This window comes from Xenopus tropicalis, chromosome 5, assembly GCF_000004195.4.
Source record: "Xenopus tropicalis strain Nigerian chromosome 5, UCB_Xtro_10.0, whole genome shotgun sequence".
Taxonomy (NCBI): Eukaryota; Metazoa; Chordata; class Amphibia; order Anura; family Pipidae; genus Xenopus; species Xenopus tropicalis.
Window position 1 is genome coordinate 74,792,590 of NC_030681.2, and position 15,225 is coordinate 74,807,814.

Sequence of the window (15,225 nt, forward strand, 5' to 3'; positions counted from 1 at the left end):
AATAAAATGTTGGGAATGTCCCCAATTATATCTGAAATTGCAGCTGCTTATTTTGAAGCAGGAGGCACAATCAGTTCTTATCACCCATATGCTGTGAAGCATGAGCTCATTGCCTGGATAAATGTGTACTGTAGGGTTTTCTAACTCATAGTCTTGTAAGCCTTTCTCTGATAATATTGATTGGGTATGTATTCCAATATACTCTTGGATTTAGAAAGAGGAGAGTTTATAGCAGCAGATTTACGTGTAAGCTATAAAGTACCTTAAGTTGTGACAATTATCTGTAAAAAAAATCAATGAAAAGGAGATAACAAGGCCAATTACCCAGGTAGCTTCAATGTCTTTGTCTGTAGGGACATGTAATGGAACAGCTGCAAAAATATTCTATTGCACTTTAGCCATTTCTGTTTATAAAGACATTTGTGTTTGTTATCTTAATCTTAAATCATTATCCAAGCATTTAGAGGTTTGACAGAAACGCTGAGGCAATTGTCCCCACAACAGAAAATACAGTATTAACTACAGCAAGGTACTTCCGGCTTTTTCAGCTCGTTTGCAGGTGACATTGCCATAGTACTCAAGTTCATTAATTTCTTGCTTCCCTGCAGAAGAAAGAGCATGACAAATAGACATGGCTGTGTATGGACTGGCAATCATCCTTGGCACACTCTTAAGTGGCATAAGCTGCTGCTTGACTCCTGATGATTTGATTGGAGCTAAGTCTCATGGGGACATTATTATTGGTGGCTTGTTCTCAGTGCATGGCAAAATGATGAACTCACCTACAGGATACCCAAACATACCCGCTATACAGAACTGCTCAGGGTGAGTATGAAAAACACTTCCCTTACAGGAATAAATCTACAGTATGCTTCTGTGTTACTGAAAAAGTGAAGATAATAATCAAAACATAGTTTTTATTATGACCTTTTTAATATGGAACATTTGGTATCAAAAGCAGCATATAATTAGTTCTAGAAGTGGCAAATTTTCTGAATCCTGAACTGTTACTACAATTAAGTGACAACCATTAAAGCTATACTGATTTTTTTAATCCATGCACTAGAAAAAAACCTATAATGAGTGTTCAACTCCACACTACTAAAACACTATAAATTGTATAATTGTATAAGAATATTTACTTAACAAAATATGACATATAAGCATCACACCACCAGAAATGTACTGATCCACATCAATGAATAAGTGCCAGCAATGCATAAATTATGGCAGGCAAGTTTAGAGGTTCTGGTGTCCACACTAAATATGTAATAAAAATGCTGAATGTTTGCCTATACCTATAGCAACCACTAAAAAGGTTCACTTTACTGCATAGATAACTATGCTATTTATTTGCAATTGGTCCTAATCAATTGTATGCATATTTCTAACTATATTTCATTCTATCTGGCAGCTTTGAAATGCAAGGATTTCTGCAAATGCTTGCTATGAGCCACGCTATTGAAATGATAAATAACTCACCTCTTATACCTGGCATTAGACTGGGCTATGAAATATATGATACTTGTTCTGAGGTTACCATGGCCCTTTCAGCAACTATGAGGCTTCTGTCTGAATTCAACTCATCAGAGGATAACTTGAAAATCAAGTGCAATTATACCACATACACTCCAAAAGTGAAAGCCATCATAGGAGACAGTTACTCTGAAGTGTCTATAGCAGTTGCAAGACTGTTAAATACACAACTCATACCACTGGTAGGTGATACTCTTCTGCCTGTTTAATAATATTTAATTGTCCTTCACATACTGTATGGCTAAGTGTCAGATTATGGGCTGGATTCAGTTTGATGAGAAAAGCTTAGCTCTCCTAATTCAATTCCTTATTTTTCCATAGAACCAGATGCATTTCAATGAGAAAAACGTATCTCACTGTTTATCACATGAAAACTCTATTGAAGTCTTTGAGAAAAAACTAAATTAGGAGAAGTTTTTATCTCCTCAAACTGAATCTCACACATACGTTTTCACATGATAAACAATAAAATACAGTGAAAAACTAAAGGTACAAAGGGAATAGATCCATTATAGCACTTCTAGAAAGTTCTGGTCCCGTCTTTAGTGGTGCATACTTACTCTCATTCTCACTGTTTCTCCATGAGAAAGGGTCATGTTGCAAAAGTCTAAAAAATTGCCATATGAATCCTGTTGTAAATAAAGATGTTCTTTAAATGTAAATGGGAGTCATCACTACAGCTTTGAATGTACTGTATATCTGCATTGGCAAGGTTACCCAAATCCAAGTGTGGAATTATTTGCAGTTCTATGGCACTGGTATCAAATAGCTTTATGGGACCATTTTGGCATAAGAGTAGGATAATTATTATGCTTTTAATGAAATAAGGACTATTGCTCAGCTATGGAACTCTTAATGGTGTTCTCTTGCAACTGCCAAGCCTCTTCTAAAGCCAGGAAAATAATTATCCATCTTGGAACAATTAGAACAGTGTCTCTTAGAGTGTGTTCTTGTCCAGAAAAATAAATAGCATTGGTGGACAGGAGTTCTTTGTAAGGCTTACCTCTGTGCTTGAAACAAAAATTGTAGACGGAGCACTGGGACCATTTCTTCATTTTAAAATATCACTTTTATTATTAACATTAAAAGCATGGCAATCCTATGTAGCACGCTTAACGCGTTTCGTGGCCTCGTGCCACTTCATCAGAAGCTGCTACGGTGTCCCTTCTCCACCATTCTTAAATACACACCTCTGTGCTTGGTATAACAAACGTGTATGCAGAAGTCTAGTTCTCATGGTTTTCCACACTGGAAGCTTGTCACAGTAATGGCATTTCCCAACAACAAAATAACAAGTGGCATCTTGATGCTATCTCCTAGGAGGTCAAGTAAGGAAGCAGGTCATTCTTCAGCAAAAGGGTCTCATCTGCCAAATTTTATGCTGATGCCTTGGCAGGAAGGTTTTTTAAAACAATTTTAATTCAACTGCTAGTAACTGTTCAACAGCAGAGTCTGCTAATACCCTTGTTACTTCCTGGATCTGCTCTACTTTAAGGTTCTACTGTAATATTGTCTCATTTGTGTTGTGTGCATGATCCATGCTATGCTATGTAAATGCATGTTGTTATTATAACATGCCATGTGCAAGTTATGGACAGAGGCCAAGGATCCTAACTAGAGGAAGCTGAGCAGAAAAAGATGGGCAGAAGAAATATCCTGCATACCTGAGCCTACTAACAAGCAGCAGTTTAATAGGGGAGAGCAATGTCAAACCCCAAGCAACACATCACGTCTCACTTGATTTTTCAATGTCTGCTAAACAGCAATAAACACTGACTGGCATATAGGACCCTTGTTAACAATTTTAGGATCAGCATAACGTGAACACTTTATACATATCTTTTAACTCCATTAGGCACTCCAGTAATATGTGCTGCATAAAATATTAGTGTTAAAGGAGAATGCAAGTCAAAATTTAAAAAGCATTCTGCCCAATAGTCCTCCTATTGTTTAGTAAAAACACCACACTTTTGGCTCACCTAATCAAATATTTACTCAGTCACACTTACTTCACATTTTCTAGAACAGGCAGCCATCTCTAAAAAGGTATTCTCCCTTCCTTTCCCTCCTTGCTTCATACTGCACATGTGTTTCATTCCCTCCCCCCCCCTCCCCTCTGCCAGATCTGCTTCTGATTGGCTGGTGGGCATGTGTAGCTCAGAACAGGAGACAGGATCAAGTTACACACATGTTTAGAGAATAGGAAGGCTGCCGCTGGCACCTACAGGAAGGGGAGAGAGATTTCAGTGATGTCACTGTAGTCTTCACACTGCTGTAGGCTGCCAGCACCATATCTCAGAGAAGCAAGCAGGGATCTGGGAATTTAGATAAACAGTAAGTACTTAAAAAGAATGCCTTTAGACTTACTTTTAATTTATATTAATCTTTCATTGTCCTTTAACCTCCAAAGAGGTTGGCCGATGGGATCATTATATGACTGATCTGATCCCATATGAACTATGCACTTAAGTTAAATTCTAAGGGCTGTGACAGACGGGGAGATTACTCGCTGAATGTAAATCGCCGGTGGGATGGCATACGTGGAACAGCGATTTTCCAAAATCGCCGAAGTTGCCTTGAGAGGAAACTTCGGCGATTTCTGCGCTGCGTATGCCATCCCACTGGCGATTTACATTCTAGCCGGTAAATGTCATATCGGGGAGATTAGTCGCAGGGAGATTTGTCGCGCGGCGACTAATCTCCCCGTCTGCCACAGCCCTAAGTGGCTGCACATATGGGAATATTATTTTATTGGTCTGTAAAGTATGATGATATACATATTAGTTTCTTGTGCTCTCAAAATTAACTTTTGCCAATGCTATGTTTTAGCTTTATTGAATGGCAAGTTACAGAATTGACCTTAAATCAAGTAACCATGATTCTAGTATTCTTTTTTCCACTTTTGTTTTGTCTTCCTAGGTCAGTCACTCATCATCCGCTGAAATTCTCAGTGACAAATTTCGTTTCCCAACATTTCTAAGAACAATACCGAATGATTTTCATCAGACAAGGGCAATGGCAAAACTTATACACTTTTCTGGCTGGAACTGGATTGGACTTATAGCAATGGATGATGAGTATGGACGTTCAGCCTTGGAGAGTTTTGGAGCCCAGTCTATGAAAATAAATGTTTGCATAGCATTTAAACACATTATCCCTGCACATTTATCTGACAGCACAGTCCAGTCTAAGATCAACAAAACTATTATGACAATACTGAGAGAAACCAGGGTGAATATTATTGTCGTCTTTCTGAAGCCGTCACTCGTAATCAGACTTTTTAAAAAAGTTATACAACTGAATATACAAAAAACCTGGATCGCAAGTGACATGTGGTCTGCAGCATCCACAATAAGCTCTATTCCGAACATCCAAAGAGTTGGCCGTGTCATTGGGTTTACATTTAAAAGTGGAAACATGTCACCTTTCCTGAATTATTTGAAAAACCTCAACAGTCAACACTTTGAGATGAACCATCTGTTAGATCAGTATGCTTGGCTTCTATATCACTGTCCAAAGGTTAAATATAATGAACTATCTAGCTGCATTTCTAATTACTCCAAAGAGACTCCTTATGACATCAAAAATAGAAAGGGCATTTTTTTAAAGGAAGATTTTCTTTTGGAATCAATGCAGCCAGGATTTGTTTATAGTACCCAGCTAGCAGTAACTGCCATTGCTTATGCCATCCGAAATATCTGCAGTAATCGCAACTGTAAGGATCCTGATGCTTTTGCACCTTGGGAGGTATCATTTTATTTCTTCGTTTTGCCTACCCTTGATTAGCCAACACTGATCTCAGAGATCTAGGAGCCTATGTCTAGTCTTTGAAGCGTATGCAGATTTAAGGCTAGAAGAGTAAAACTTAAAAATTAATAATAGTCAAATATATATTGTTATAGTTACATAGTTACATTGGGTTGAAAAAAGAGTCCATCAAGTTCAACCCTTCCAAGTAAACCCAGCACACACAAACCTATACTAACTAATCTATACACTCACATACATAAACCATATATACCAACATCAGTACTAACTGTAGATTTTAGTATTACAATATCCTTGGATACTATGCTTGTTCAAAAATATACATTTGTTATTTTCATTAATTTACACACAATAGAACAGTTTGTTTTCTCTGCACATTTTCTCTGAAGTTTACTTTCCAAGGTTCCCCCAATGCCCCCAACATAGTCTCATAGTCTATATTCTCCCATTTACCTGTGGGGGACCCAAAAGCACATCCAATTTCCAGTCTCTGATCAGGGCCGCCATCAGAAATCACGGGGCCCCTCACAACAAAATTTTCTGGGCCCCTCTCCCACCAGTAAAAAGGACTCACAGACATGAGACATTGCTAGCCAGCTGTGCCCCCCCTAGTACATTGGTAGCCAGCTGTGCCCCCCTAGTACATTGGTAGCCAGCAGGGCCCCCCTAGTACATTGTTAGCCAGCAGTGCCCCCCTAGTACATTGGAAGCCAGCAGGGCCCCACTAATGCATTGTTAGCCAGCAGGGCCCCCCTAGTACATTGGTAGCCAGCTGTGCCCCCCCTAGTACATTGGTAGCCAGCAGGGCCCCCCTAGTACATTGTTAGCCAGCAGGGCCCCCCCTAGTACATTGTTAGCCAGTAGGGCCCCCCTAGTACATTGTTAGCCAGCAGGGCCCCCCTAGTACATTGTTAGCCAGCAGGGCCCCCCTAGTACATTGGAAGCCAGCAGGGCCCCACCCCCCAGTACACTGGTAGCCAGCAGGGTCCCCCGCGTCTTGTTCGGCTCCACCAGCGTCTTCGGCATCTTCAGCGGCGGCTTCGGACTCCTGCACAACACCTTGGCACTTCTGAGTGCTGAAGGAAGACAGGCCCTTTTATAACGTTGCGCCCCGTGCGTACTGACGTGCATGTACGCACGGGGCGCGACCAATAGGATCACCCGCTGACCACCAATGAAAGGGCCCGGAATTCATTAAAGGGGGCCCGGGCTACTAAGAAAACTTTAGCACAGCCGGGCCCCCTTTTAAAGTTCAAATCGTCCGGGCCCGGGACGACTCTACCCCCTGTGCCCCCCTGATGGCGGCCCTGTCACTGATAGTGGCGTTTCTACCGCTGATCCAATAATTTGGTAGTTTTATACCTCCCCATATGTACACCAAACATAAATAAATAGATTTTTACAAGTAAAATAAATGCCAAATGCCTGTTCCCTGTTCTTGAGTGCTCAGAATATGTACCCCTTCCATGGATATATGCCTTAAGAAAGACTGCAGATTTTGATATAGCATTCTTTTCTTTGCTAGAACAATTCTGTTGCTGGAAATGCATAACATAGCATGGCTCCTGAATATTGGTATCTTAGATTTGCTTATTACATTAGGGAAGTATCTAGACTGATGACTTTGCTCCAATTTTAATCTCACTAAAATGTAAGAGAGGTGCATAAGGCGCATTGTGCAAAGCATCTGAACTGCTGCACCTGCGTAGCCTAGCCATTAACAGTCAAGAACAGCATAAATTACTTGTTTTTGCCAGTAAAAATCGTGGTTTGAGGGAGCTCAAAAACTATATATAAAAACAGTAGTTTAATTATAAAACCAGTTTATTCATATTCATTCCTACATATGGCGTGCAGTGCTATAAATTGAGAATCTATGCATAACGTACAAAACATATATATGGGCCTTTACAAAAACTGATTATGTCTTAAGGGTTTTCATTAGAATTATTAATATGTGTCAAATATACAGAAAAACATTGGTGCTAATTCCCACTGTATGCCACACATCACATGGTATCTAGGCAATACAAAGTTATGAAAATAAAGATTGACTTATCTTTATTTTAAGAACTTTGTATATTACATGCATGGTTATCTTAGGGGGCACCGATTTATTGATTAACACAAGGGCATGTATTGCTGGCTTTGCCCAGTCCTTTCAGTAATTGTAATGTCTCTAGGTATGCCAATGTTAAAGGAAAGGAAGGGGGGCAAAATACTGTGCTTTCCTGGTGCAGAATCAGGTGGATCTAAGACACCGCCAGAAAAAAATATTGGGAGCATTGTCAGTTATTTAGAGAAACACTGGTACCGAATTAATCCATACACCTAGCACTGTATTTTGGAAAAGCTGAGTAAGACTCATACTGCCTTTTTTAACTGTTGTTCTCCTGTCGTATATCATGTTTTTTATGTACAATTGACACATCCATTTTGGCACACACTGGCAGTCATTTGCCTACTGAAATTAATTGTTTGCTGTGTGAGACACCAGTAATTTCTGTTGTATATAACATTTAAACTTATATAACTGTCCTTTCTTTTACAGCTACTTCAAGGTCTTAAAACTGTAAACTTCACCTTTGATGGTAGAAATATCTATTTTGATTCCAGAGGAGATGCCAACACTGGATATGATGTGCTCATGTGGATGGTTGGTGATGATGGAAGAATTGACATTACCCCTGTTGCTGAGTATGACTCGCAGAAAGATAGCTTTTTGTTCAAAAACACAGAAAAAGAGAATGAGTTCATACGTTTGAAGGTACTGATTTAAGACTGATTTAAATTTTTCGTTATCATAGGGTTGTGAATCCCTATTGCAATTCTTTTTTATCCACAAGTATGCAACAAGTGGGAGACACTGGAATATTCCCAATTTAAATAACTAGGCTCATATTTAAAATGTGTACTCATTAAGGTTGTAAAGCCTAAAACGTCTTTTCCTATGGTAATTAGAATAATAGTCCTTTTTTGGAATGAAACAAAATATTAAAGATCTGCACACTCATATAACACGAAGGTGGGGAACTTACCCCCCATTTATTATGTCACCCTTGCAGGAGTGTTTGGATCTCTGCGGCTTCATAGTAAGTGCTTTTTGGTACACCACTGTATGTAAATTTGTTCATTGATGTTGCAGAAAATCGAGTCTACCTGTTCAGATCAGTGCAAGCCAGGACAAATGAAGAAGACCTCAGCAAGTCTGCACACATGCTGCTACGAGTGTGTTGCTTGTCCTGAAAACCATCACACGAATAAATCAGGTAATGAGCCGTTATAAGTTTAGAGTGGTTTCTCATATTTTTCTTCCCTGAGCTCACAATATGCCCATAGTCTTGTATGTAGGGATGTAGCGAACATCGCCAAAAATGTTCGCGTACCCGTTCGCGGACTTTAGGCAAAACTCGCGAATATTCGCGAACTTTGCGAACCCCATAGACTTCAATGGGAAGGCGAACCCAAAAAGGCGAACATCGCCAAAAGTTCGCAAATTTCCGCGTTCGCGAACACCCGATGTTCGCGCGAATTAGTTCGCCGGCGAACAGTTCTCTACTTGTACGTGGTTTTAATGGCTAAACATATATGAATAATGGGCATTATCACTTTTTGTAAGTTATACCCTTCGTTTAATATACAAAGACCTTCTTTTGATTAAATATGTGCATTTGTCTTCTGAAAGAGGCTGGGCTTTACTAGGTATGAGCCTACCTTGAGTTGCTAGGACTTTCTGACCTGTATTATTTAGCCATACATGCCATCAGTTCACATTGTAACATCAAGAGTAATGGCGATTTTAGGCAGTCTGCTTTCCACATTTTTTTAGTAGCCTAAACATGAGAGGTCAATATATTGGTGCTTATATATATTGGTGCTTTTCTAGAAAGGAGTGTTAAGAAAGCTGGGATTTCATTGGTGTCTGGAGTCTTTGTAGCAATGGTATATTCTAATTTTGGCATAGCCTTTTCTCTGCTAAATGCAGAATCTATTGACCTCTCTAAACAGAATGAAAAAAAAATAAAAGTAATGTCCCTCTTAAAACCATGCATATTCCTGAACAGTATAGTTACAGTCTAATATGTGCTCAAATTTCCACAGGAAACTGTAGCACTGAGCCCTTGCATGCAAGCTCACATTGTCTATAGTACAGGTATCAGATCCCTTATCCAGAAACCCGTTATATAGAAAGCTCAGAATTACAAGATCCTAAACCTGTACTGCTCTTTACTAGTCATTTGTGGGCTGACCCGCAACCTGTCAGTTTACCCTTAGGTCAAGTGGGTTAGGGTTGAAATTCGGGCATCCATTTTAGGTTCGGGATGGGTGCAGGTCAGACTGGGGGAAGTACACCATTCCTTAAAAGCGTTGTGATAAAGTTGGGAGAATGAAAAAAATATGCTTTTTTCGCCAAGATAGCAAATTCTGATAATCCATTTTACCAAAATCCATAAATACAACTTAAATATGGCATCTTGTGCAGCATATAACATTAATTATGTATTCTTTGCACCCTTAGATTACAAAACATTTTTTTCATTGTTCTGCATAAAAATGAATGCTCTGCATACAAGTAATATTCTGCTTCTCATTCCCTTTCAGATATGGGTTATTGCCTTCAGTGCAACAACAAAACTGAGTGGTCTCCTGTAAACAGTTCTGTGTGTTACAATAAGGATATTAAATACCTACGCTGGAATGATGGTTTTGCCATTATACTTCTCATTGTTTCCTTCCTAGGAAAAGGTCTCATCATTGCCATAGCTCTGCTTTTCACAAAGAATTTTAATACTCCTGTTGTCAAGGCTTCGGGAGGGATACTGTGCTATGTAATTCTGCTCTCAATCTTTTTCAGTTTTGTCAGTGCAGTTTTCTTCATTGGGAAACCAGAAGACTTTAAGTGCAAAGTGAGGCAGACTCTGTTTGGCATTAGTTTCACAGTGGTGGTTGCCTGTATTTTTCTAAAGTCTGTCAAAATTTTGCTAGCCTTCAGTTTTGAACCCAGAGTTCAACGTATTCTGAGGTTACTCCACAAACCCTTCACCTTAGTCTTTATTTGTACAGGGATACAGGTGCTTATCTGTGCTACGTGGCTTGTGTTTTGGCCCCCACACATGAAGGAAAATTTCTCACTGCCACAAACCATCATATATGAATGTGATGAAGGTTCCACCATAGCCTTCAGTGTCATGTTAGTATACATTGCAGTATTGGCTTTCATATGCTTTATTTTTGCATTCAAGGGTAGGAAACTGCCAGAGAATTACAATGAAGCCAAGTTCATTACTTTTGGTATGCTGATTTATTCCATTGCATGGATAACATTTATCCCCATATATGCCACAACCTTTGGGATATACTTACCAGCTGTTGAAATGATTGTCATTTTAATATCAAGCTACGGTATTTTAACATGTACATTTTTCCCAAAATGCTATATTATCTTGTATAAACAAGATTCAAATACAAAAACAGCCTTCTTAAAAATGATATATAAATATTCCTCCAAAAGTGCAAGCAACCTGACTATTAGTCAGGCCTCATCCAGCTCAGTTGTTTTAGAATCCAGTTCTTCTGCTTCTGACGTGTACGTTAGCACTACTTTGAGCTGCATAAGTAATACCTTCTCTTTCCATGAGAGACTTGTAACAACTGATATCCCTTCCAGCCATACTGGACTTCCTACAAGGAAACGATTATCAAGCATTTGAAATATGATATCAAATATGTAAAAGTCTAAATTTTCTAATAAGGTGCAATATTTATAATGAAAGTAAAAGAAGAACTTAGTATACCAAAATGTCTCTAGTTCTTTATTGAGTAAAATCTTAGTGGGCATTGAATATAATAACTTATTTTATAATCAAAATAAGCCATAAAAGATGTATATACAACAAAGATATACATTCTCCTTATTCAATAAATATGCACAAATGATTGTTATCTTTGCATATATTTTCATGTGTAAGGAGGTGATAAAATAAGAGCTGCAAAATTTACTTGGAGTCAGAGATACAGAGGGAGGAGAGTTTATTTTGACTTTTAGAACACACAGCCACACCACTTTTACTATTGATATAAGTAATATATTGTGTATTAGGCACACGTCACAATCTGTAGGTAAATCTTGCTTCATCTAACTGCAGAGAATGTATCTTGGAACAATAAGACAAATAAAGTTAATATATAAATAATAAAGGAATATATATATATATATATATATATATATATATATATATATATATATATATATATACCATTGTACATAAAACCCTTACAGCCCATTTCCTGTTCTTTTTATTGTAAAGAATTTTCATGTATCTTTTCTGCTTTACAGAGCTGCTGACAGATGTAAGGTCCCTAAGATAAGCTCCAGTACTCAGTGAATGATCTGTAGAGCTAGAATTTCCATAACAAAGTATTTTTTCATAGGTGTTACATGTACTTTCTGTCATTACTTGCAATATAAAGAGTGGCACATAATAATGTAACTATAATGTAGCTATTAAGCTAGCAATTGCATACTGTAAAATTACATTTATTAAAATTCTGTGAAACCTATGATTTCTATACATTTTGTTAGCCCCATTGCTAATTCTTTTAATAAACTAAAAAGTTCTGTGGTGAAAGTGCAAAATAACATGTATTCCTTGACGTTAAATACCCATGTAACTACAGAAGGTGGTGGTACAGTACTTCTAGGGGGTATATTCATCAAAGAGTAAGGGGTTATTTGCAAAATGAAATAGGTGAAAAAAAAATGTCCTATTTTCAATACATAAGATGATTATTAAGAAGGTTTTATTTGTTACAATCGAGGATAAACACATATGTAAATACACAAGTTTTTTCTGAAACCTTGAGTAGTAGGCCTCTATTAAAGAGAAAACATAAAAAGTTGTCACACCAGGCAAGTAAAAGCTGGCAAGGTTGTCCAGAAATCCATGGTAACAGTCTCAAGGGCAGCCTGGGACCTAAAAATGCCCCTGCTAGCAGAATAGATACGGAGGAGTTCAGACTGAGATTTGGTGTGTTCCTTGATGCAGTAGCCATGCCTGCTAGTGTCACTGATGCTGTAGATACTACAAATAAAAGATAGAGAGGAAAAAGGAAGAAAAGATCATAAGTTACTTTTGTGCCACTGGCCATTATGCAATCTGTCTGGGTGCAGCTTCCACGCTCTTAGTTTATAGACCACAATGTCAGCAATGCCAAAAAGAATCATTATACTGTACATTCAGAGACAGCCCTTTACCGAAATGATTCAGTTTGTCTTTGAAAGCTTTGCCCAGGAGACTGGTCCACAGGGCAGAGCACTTTAAACCAGGCAGAAATAAATGTTCCAGGAACCCATTAGCTCTTGGAAAGGTATCTCTAGGGATTATACTATCGTGGAAAAGTAGATCAAAGTCCAGGAACACTTATGAGAGTATTCAGTAGAGGACAAGTATGGCAAATAATGTGTATACTGTATATTTATGGAATGTGTAATTCAGTGGTTAATACAGACTAACTGGTGAAAGATGAAATCCATGTTGCTGTTTACAAATCAGTAAAGGCTAAAATGAATTCAAACAAAATAACTGTTTAATTGCTTCCCTCTTATAATGACTTTTTTTTTTTAACTGGTGTCTGCTGTGCAAGTCCCTTTGGAGCTGTATTTTGCAAGTTTGGTCCTGGAATGGCAGCTGGTTGTGGTTATGAAACATTCTGCTTAGTATGAAAAACATTTTCCCATGGTCCCCTCTTGCCACTTTCCATAAACAAGAGTATGATCATGTAACACAAACAGACATGAGTGTTAGGAACAGTCAAGAAAACAGGACAAATTAATTAATTCAAAGAATCGGAAATTGGCTTAGTAAGTCTGCACCAAATTCACTTCCACTGTTGTGACATTATTTTTAGAATTCCAGCAACTTTGCAGTTTGTGCGTGTGTAGCGTCCAGAATATTGGGTTATATAAATATTATTCTTAAATTCATTTCTATGGGGTTTTCAGGTGCATATTTATCAAAGGGTGAATACTTGCTTTCACCAATTAAAAAACTGATCTCTAAAAAATATATGAATAGAGAGTGGAGAAATTTTACTGTGACAAGTTCACTGCTTGATAAATCTGCCCTTTGACTGGCAGGAAAGAATGGTGCCTTCAGTATCTAATAACTGGTTTAACTACAACTGAGTATTCTTGCCGGTTCCATTGCAAGACTCAGTCTGCTGGGTATTAAATGGTCCCATAATAATATGATTAGTTAGTGACATATTAAAAAAACTCTTTACCACCAAACGACATTCCAAAAACTCATTTAACAGAAAACACTACATCACATTACCTTGATATGTTTTGCAGAATTTTAAAAAAATGAATGGGTAAAAAAGTGGATACCATTTTGATCTTGTTCAAAATAAAAAAAACTGTGGATTTTCTAAACCTCTTTTGTCACCCAGAGTTTAAAGTTATGGTATACATGTAAACACACAATAAGCACAATATATAGGATTTATACTGAAAAAACATTCTATGGTTTTCATTTAAAAAATTTTTAAAGTTCCAAGGCAATTTGTTCGGAGTTCCTTAACTACCTTTAAACAAACAACCCCCTCCTTTCTCTAAGCAGCCACCTTTGAGTAGCTCATTATCATAGGGCTTCTCAATGGACAGGTTTTATCAGCTCTTCCAGTGCTCTGCAGGACCATGAAGTCACAGGAAGTGCTAAAGTAATACTGTTTTCATAGTCTTAGTGGCAGATATAATAAAAACAATAGGCAAAAAGTATTTTCAACCCAAACCCTTCATTGAGCTTATGGTTAAAATAGGAGTATACTGTGCCTCTTTGTTCAAGGCAACAGGGCAAAAAAGGTAACAGATAAGAAAGTATTTAATGGCAGATAATGTGGTGACCCTATCAGCTGAATACAAACTCCCAGCAAGTATTGCAGGGTATTTGCAGCCCCTTAGGGCAAAGTAATAAGTTGCATAGGTTCCGCCAACCCTCAGGTTCCCTGTTTCTTGTGTGCTTTAAACGCAACAGCACATACAATGCTGTTTAACCCTTTCCTGTAAAAATGATAAATATTTATATAAATATGCATTAGCAGCTTAGCAATGGGTGGAGTTCTGAGGTTGTGGACTTAGGTAGTCAAAGAAGCAGAGGGTATGAAGATAACAGGAATAAAGTTAAGTACTACCCTGTAGTCTGGCATCCCTAAGTGGAATTATTTAGTTCTGCTATATCTCGCACTAGATCACCGCACACATGATGTTTGTCATTTAATTTTTTCCAGAATCGGTATCAAATCGCAGAGCTACCATCAGACATCTTGAGTCCCCATACAAGTTATTTGTCTGGGGCTCCCTATGAACACAAGTGTACCTTGAAAAGTTTCAGGCAGGTATAGAGTCAAGTGGGGGAGAAGAGGGCACAAGTAAAAAGTGATAAAGCAGGTGAGAAATGCATACTGAAATAAGTAAGTGGCTGATGAGGGGAGGGTTCAAAAGACCCTTGAATGAAGCACATGAGGGTCTCTGATCAGACAATGAGCAGAACAGGGAATGGGTGCTAATAAGGCCCCAGGAGAATAGTTATTATTATTATTATTAAGATGATAATAATAATACAATAAACATACAAGAAAGGCTTCACCCCAAAGAGGCAGATTAGGTACCCACTGAATGATGTTATGGTAATTAAATAAATAATTATTTGCTTTGATTTGTGTTTATGTATATATCCATCTGGTTTGATCGCTTGATCATAAAAATGTCTTTTTCTTTGAAGAGCTGTGGAAGACATGTCATAAGCATAGCATTCTGCCCACTAAATAAACAAACACTTTATTTAACTGGTGTGATTTGTTCTACATACAGAAGATAAATAGCCTCAGTTAATTTTTATTATAGATATCTTGTACTATGGG

General features: G+C 38.0%; 1 protein-coding gene across 1 annotated transcript; it reads left to right on the forward strand.

Moving 5' to 3' along the window:
- Nucleotides 1–611: 611 nt before the first annotated feature.
- Nucleotides 612–11,489, forward strand: LOC100487890 (G-protein coupled receptor family C group 6 member A-like). Its single transcript, XM_002938300.3, has 6 exons — nt 612–825; nt 1,415–1,718; nt 4,456–5,283; nt 7,856–8,071; nt 8,450–8,573; nt 9,907–11,489. The coding sequence occupies exons 1-6, from the start codon at nt 632–634 to the stop codon at nt 11,013–11,015; spliced, it is 2,775 nt and encodes a 924-aa protein (XP_002938346.1). The 5' UTR covers nt 612–631; the 3' UTR covers nt 11,016–11,489.
- Nucleotides 11,490–15,225: the final 3,736 nt, after the last annotated feature.